The sequence below is a fragment of the Galendromus occidentalis genome, unplaced genomic scaffold (genome assembly GCF_000255335.2).
Source record: "Galendromus occidentalis unplaced genomic scaffold, Mocc_1.1 scf7180000077451, whole genome shotgun sequence".
NCBI lineage: Eukaryota > Metazoa > Arthropoda > Arachnida > Mesostigmata > Phytoseiidae > Galendromus > Galendromus occidentalis.
The window spans coordinates 1,318,367-1,324,422 of record NW_003805439.1 but is presented as its reverse complement, the minus strand read 5'-3'; the positions used below and the strand labels follow the sequence as shown (position 1 = coordinate 1,324,422).

At 51.7% G+C, this 6,056-nt stretch overlaps 1 protein-coding gene across 1 annotated transcript; it reads left to right on the top strand.

Annotated features, from left to right (window-relative positions):
- The first annotated feature begins 685 nt into the window (after positions 1-685).
- Positions 686-1,781, top strand: LOC100904904 (U6 snRNA-associated Sm-like protein LSm4). Its single transcript, XM_003743771.1, has 4 exons — positions 686-768; positions 881-922; positions 1,130-1,228; positions 1,347-1,781. Exons 1-4 carry the CDS (start codon positions 766-768, stop codon positions 1,551-1,553), a joined length of 351 nt encoding a protein of 116 aa, XP_003743819.1. The 5' UTR covers positions 686-765; the 3' UTR covers positions 1,554-1,781.
- The last annotated feature ends 4,275 nt before the right edge of the window (positions 1,782-6,056 follow it).

Genomic DNA, 6,056 nt, shown 5'->3' with positions numbered 1-6,056 from the left:
TAGCCGCGGGCAGCAGTTTAGGAGAATGTGTTCAACAAATCTTCTGGATTGTTTGGATCAAATCTGTTTCGAGCACCAACCTTCCAATCTCGGCGCAGAAAGTGTTCGTTTTGATTATTCGCGCTGGGATGTCGAACTTCACGCACTAGCACCGGTCAGCTGAGCGAGAGTCCTCTCGGAGGAACTCGTACCAATAGCCACCGTGAGACATTGATTCTTCATTCGATTCCTTCGATTTCTCTCTGCGTCGGATGTCTCATAGAGCAGTTTCCTCCAGATACTAGATTTGCGGAAAATATCCGCAGTATACTTGGGCTTAAGACTCCACGACCCCTCACGAGAAGAATCGTATCGTGAGCATATTATTATGAGAGTCTCTCACCCCGCAGCTGGTGCTCTATTGACAGACGGTAAATGCCGACTCGCCGGGAAGCACGGTTGTGTTCTACCGCTCTCGCCGAAGTCCGGGCCTTTTCCAGCGAGAATCCGTCGGATTCAATTCCGGTCTTGTGTGTTCAAGGACTAGCGTCTCCATCCTCCCTGTTCCGTGACGAAATCAAGGGAGTAGACCATTGGCGCAGAGCTTTCAGTTCACGTGTGAGATTCAGCGCGCGATCGCGATCAGCCGCATAGAGAGTTTCGTAAACAAACACTATCATAGTCGGCGGGGAGGAGGTCCCGCGGCGCTCAAACGAAAAGTGTGAAATAGTGCCCCCGATTCGCGAGCAGGAACATTTCCCGGGGAGAATCCCTCTCTCTGCGAAAATGGTATGGAACATTCGGTCGGACGTTACGTAAAGGCATATTGAGCGTTTAGCCCCCTTACGTCTGGTGCTTCAGGCTAAGATCGCTAACTTTGGGTACTACGTTTTTTCTACAGCTCCCCTTGTCGCTCCTGAGAACCGCTCAGAATCATCCGATGGTGAGTTAATCTGGCTTTTTCAGAATTCGATCCAAGTCTGTACACTCCAAATTTGTTCAGTGAGTCCGATTAGCGACGGAATCCTCTGAGGGAGTCGTAAAAGATGCTCTAGCTGGCATTACGGCTCGTTCTGTTGGCTAGGATCCGAGGAATGAACCCGTATGTTTGAGTTTGAGTTTCTCTTGATGATATGAGGCTATCTTACAGCTGGTGGAGTTAAAAAATGGGGAAACGTACAACGGTCATCTAGTCAGCTGTGACAACTGGATGAATATCAACCTCAGAGAAGTAATCTGTACGTCAAGGGTATGCTTCCACCAAATTTCAGTCCTACGGGCAGACTTCATATCGGAATATATCCCACCTGCAGATTTCTCTCCAGAGATATGGTACTCACCGACCTCACCGATGCCCCTTTGAACAGGAAGGAGACAAATTCTGGCGGATTCCCGAGTGCTACGTCAGGGGTAACACCATTCGATTTCTCCGCATACCCGACGAGGTGATCGAAATGGTCAAAGAAGACATAAACAACGGAGGCGGAGGGCGAGGTGGACGAAGACGCGGAGATTTCCGTGGACGAGGTGGTCTACGAGGTCGGGGAGGAGCTCCCAGAGGCCGAGGAGTGTAATATATGTATATCAATAGTCCTGTTCTTCAATGATGAGAATGCAAACGCCAGAAGATGTCTCCGCGACGAGCTCACTATGCCCTAATGGTCCATTCCCAGTCGCCAAGACTGTTCGCGGATGATTCATATCGCATCGTGTCCCAGAAGAGACTCCCGAATAGTCAAATCCAAGATCGGATTCATAGTCCGATAGTCCTCTGATTTCGGCAGGAATAAAACGAAGTCCCCGATATGCTGTCCAGATCTTTCTCGCCTCGGCGCGGAGTCCTACCATGAACCTCCGGGTCCGGTAGGAGAGTCGAACGCGGCTCCCGGGCACGATACCCTCATTCTGGCTATTCCTGAACCATGGGAGCAGCTGAGAAAGAGCCAACTACAGAGTGTGCCCTTGGCCTCTTCCTTCTTAAGGTCCCTCTTAGTTTGAGCTTACATCATCGCTCTGAGGTCTGGACGTAACTTGAAATTGATCAGCTGATCAAGGTGGATTGCGCCGGAATGCAGAGGATCAGGTGAAGAACCAGGATTTTCGGAGTCGCTTCCAATCGACACCCGAACTTCACCGTGGAGGAGTAGGGATAAACTTTTCGTCTCTCCAGTTCCCCGTCGCATCGCAGCGACTCAGGAGAGAATGGCATGATGATCACTTGGGCCGTCTTTGATTTTCCAATCTGAATATTCCTATCTTCCGCTGGGATCGCCCTGTTCCTGAAGTCTCTCAGCCGTCATCAAATAGTTCCATTTGGATTCCTTTCCAGTGAAAACTTCCCAAAAAAATCGCGGCCGTCGGATTATTCCATTCCGAACGTCTGCTCGCTCCTCAACCCTGTACCAATCGATCTCTCATACTTGGTCTATGGCGGGTTTCACTCAATCTTGGCTGTTTCAACCTTGATTGTAAGGCAACTGACCGCTCGCTGCAAACTCACCCCTTTCTCTGTTGACGGCGAACTAAAAACACGAGGAATTTCGACTGAGACCGGGGGACCGGGGTAAGAACAAGAACTGTGAGCATTCGGACGAAAAATCACGAGCGGTGAGAAGAAATCGTCAGCGGTCGCATGCCACGGAGCGACGTGGCTCATACGAGGGCTTCAGCTCAAATCTCCTCACCTCACTGAGGAGCCTGCCGTCGACCCTCTGAACACAGAACTCGATCGCATGAATTCGCAAACCGATCTTCTCTGTATGTTGAATAAAGATAGCTCTACGACCGGGCCGAGGAACGTGTCTCACGTTAGGGGTGATAATCTATGTATCTCTAGCACGCGCATTGCAGGATCGATTAGGCTCCGCGACACACAATAACGCCACGAGCTGTCAGGAAAAACCTCGAGGTACAGACAGCAGAATTACTAGCAACGACGAGGCGGACCCGTGTTCAATCGTTGGCCGCTCGGATACAGAGCAACCTCTGTAGCCGTCGTCGCTCTTCCCGATAGTCTCTCTGAAGACGGCTTTCCGGTGCTGGAGATTCGAGAAGAGTTTGGGAAAGCTCGCTCACCACCAGCGTGAACACCGAGAATCGGTAGTGCAAGATTCGCTGCTCCAAATGAAACTGGAAGATGAAGGGGGTCGCGTTCTTTTCGTCGAAGGAGTCGGCTGCGAGAGCGCCGAGTTCCGGAAATGTGATGTGTATGGATCGGAATCTGAAAAGGGGCGAAGCGAGCTCGAATGCCGCTGAGGCTCGCCCGTCGACCACGGGGACGTCGTCAGCTCCCCACTTTCGAAAGGAATCAACCGCAACTCCGTGCATCGTCTCGAGGAACTCCGGCTCGTAACGACGCTCTCCGATTCGGGATTCTTTCCGCTCTTTTACTCGAACTTTCTAGTGCCCAGAGGACTCACAGTGACCTCTATTGCTTGCGAGGCGAATGGATCTCGCTCCGGTGGAAAGTCAAATTGCGCCGTTTCGACCGATTTACACCGTCATGGATTCTCCCAGAGCGGTTTCCTGGTTCGGTCGCCAGCCGCTGCCGCAGTCCATCGGCGACGACCTTGAGAATCACCTCACGATTCAACTCGAGGCCTGGAATGACACCACATTCGCGATCCGATCGTCAGCTTGTGAGGAAGACTCGAAGGATATGTCCGCAGCTGGTCAGATGGGAACAACGTTGGGACTGCCGGAAATTTTCGAGACCATACCCGTGTGCTGGTCCAGTCAGTTCCTTCTAGCACCGAGCAGTATCAACGGTTTGTCGGAATCGAAGCGTTAACTTCATGCGGAGAGAGTCGACAAAGAACCATTGGACATACCACCAGCATTATTTCGGCCTCATCTAGGGCGAAATACTGTTCCCGCAGGCGTCCACCGGACAGCCCCGGAGCATTCAGAAACACCTATTCAATGAATTGAAAATTTCCCTAGCCCGATCGGAGCTCTAGTGATGGAACGTGGCGCTCTCCCTGTAATCAGATGTTTCCCCTGCAGGGAATTGTGTCCGCGAGCACCGACCCCAGCTTCTGTGAGCTTAGGAGAACTACCGATGAGCTGCGAGTGCCTGTCTAGCGGGACCATCGGGTCAAAGAAACTGCCTCGCTCAAGGAGGGCAGAATTCGCGAGATAACACTTCAGGTCGAGATCGGAAGACTTGGCTCGATGAAAGTAACCGTCTCGACGCAGCTCTCGCGATTGGATAACATTTCGCGTCCCATAGATGGACTGAGTGAGTGGGCCTTGGTGGGCGAACAACTCATCATGCTGCAGACTCGTCCTGTTATCTCGATGCTTGTCCTCGGCTCGGAGTTTGAGATGCATCGCGAGGGCGACGGGGGTCTCGGGAGCGGATACGATTGCTTCTCGAAGGCAAATGTCGGCGAGGTTCTCAACGGGAGTTCCACGCCCGTGACGATAACCTATTGTAGGATCCGTCCTCGTTGCCTCCTCCCAAGATGGAGGAAAAATTGACCTTCATCGCTTGCACAATTTCCTCTTTCGAGGGTCCATTCGGTTGATAGTTTTACGTTTTTGACCCGCACACGGCGCACTCACGAGGTCTGAAGGTCTTGAAGAATGGGAAGCCTTTTCTCGAGAGTGGGGACCCCCCCCCCAGTGTAGAAATCTTAACTCCGTACAATTCGGAAAAATCAGCGAATCAGCGTCATTCTACAGCAGAGCCTCGCCTTCCCCCTCTCGAGTTTATGGGGTCGGCGGAAGAAAAGTTGGCAGAGGCTGGAGAATCCATCGAAGAGACGGAATATACACTAAATGACTGCAGCTCTTGCCGAGTCCGAACCATGAGGTCACCAATGTTGCAACGAGTGGTGTAAGAGTTGCACGCGAGCCAATTGTTTCATGGAACGATCCACAGCGTCTGGTTCTCAGTTCATTTTCGCGTGCGGAGGGCGGTGAGTATCAGTTTGGGAAGCCGCTCCGAACACATATCCAACTTGGTCCTCAACCCGATCTCTACATGCACGAACTTGCCTCTGGGCGATTTATTTCAAGGTTTCTCTCCGACAGTTTATTCGGATTTCGCGAGAATGGTGGCTTCCTGCGGCTACGTGGAATGTGCAGATGTTCCACGATTACTCCAAGCCCTCAATCTCCGAGCTTCAAGCGACTATGGTTCGAGTTTGGAGGATCTCTTGCCCGGAGACGCACTCGAATCGCTGGAGACCGACTCCACCCTAACATCAGAGCTCTTCAGAGGCTTCCTGGAAAAACACGGACTGTGGTGTCTTGCCGAGGAATGGTTTCGTCCCACGATATCATATGACCGTCTCGCGCAATGGACAGAACCTTCAGATTCTCGTCGATAGACGCTGATGCTCAGTTTCCAAATCTGCGCCCCTGCGAATGATCCTATGTAATGTTTATCGGCTACGAGCCCGCTCCCCGTAGTCAGGACAATGATTTGAGCATACCATGGAACCCCTGATCAAGTTGCTGAAAAGAAGCTATCCCTCCGACGAGCTGCTGGCCGCGGGTAAGATCAACTAAATTATCCGAGGCGAGAGTCATTGAGGTTTTTGAGCCGTCGAGTGCGGAAGGGCATTGCCATCCGAGAGCTTGGCAAGATTGTCCTCATCGTGGCCACTCACAAATATCGACTGCTGTTCCGCCAGCTGGTGGATCGAATGGAGCGCAAAAGTTTTCTTCACGGCCCCGATTTTTTGTTTCTATTAGCCCCGTCCTGGATTCTACAGCTGCTAGAAATTCGTTCTCCGGAAATCGTCGTTCGAGCGACTCTCCGTCAATGGGGCTGGGACCGGGCTAGCGAGTATATTTATCCTGAACTTTCGCCAGGTTTGCCTCTCGAACCGGTAGGCACATAATAGATCTCGGCGATTGGAGTGAACTCTGGTATCCCGAGAAGGCGGGTCGCTCGCGCTGTCATCCCTTTCCATGATGCCCATGAGCATTTGCCTAGCTCGATAATTCTGTTCGGAAACAACGTGGATTTATCACTCACTACTCGATTCCTAATGGCGAATCTAATTTTATACGCTTCCTGCTACTCAGAAAAGAGAAGTTCGAATGATTTCTGATTTCAAGACGCT

What these genes read in the sequence shown, in the direction of transcription:
- LOC100904904 (XM_003743771.1), top strand. An exon ending in CCGCTCAGAATCATCCGATG is followed by an intron (nt 923 to 1,129) that starts GTGAGTTAATCT and finishes GCTATCTTACAG; the next exon opens with CTGGTGGAGTTAAAAAATGG. An exon ending in AAGTAATCTGTACGTCAAGG is followed by an intron (nt 1,229 to 1,346) that starts GTATGCTTCCAC and finishes CCCTTTGAACAG; the next exon opens with GAAGGAGACAAATTCTGGCG.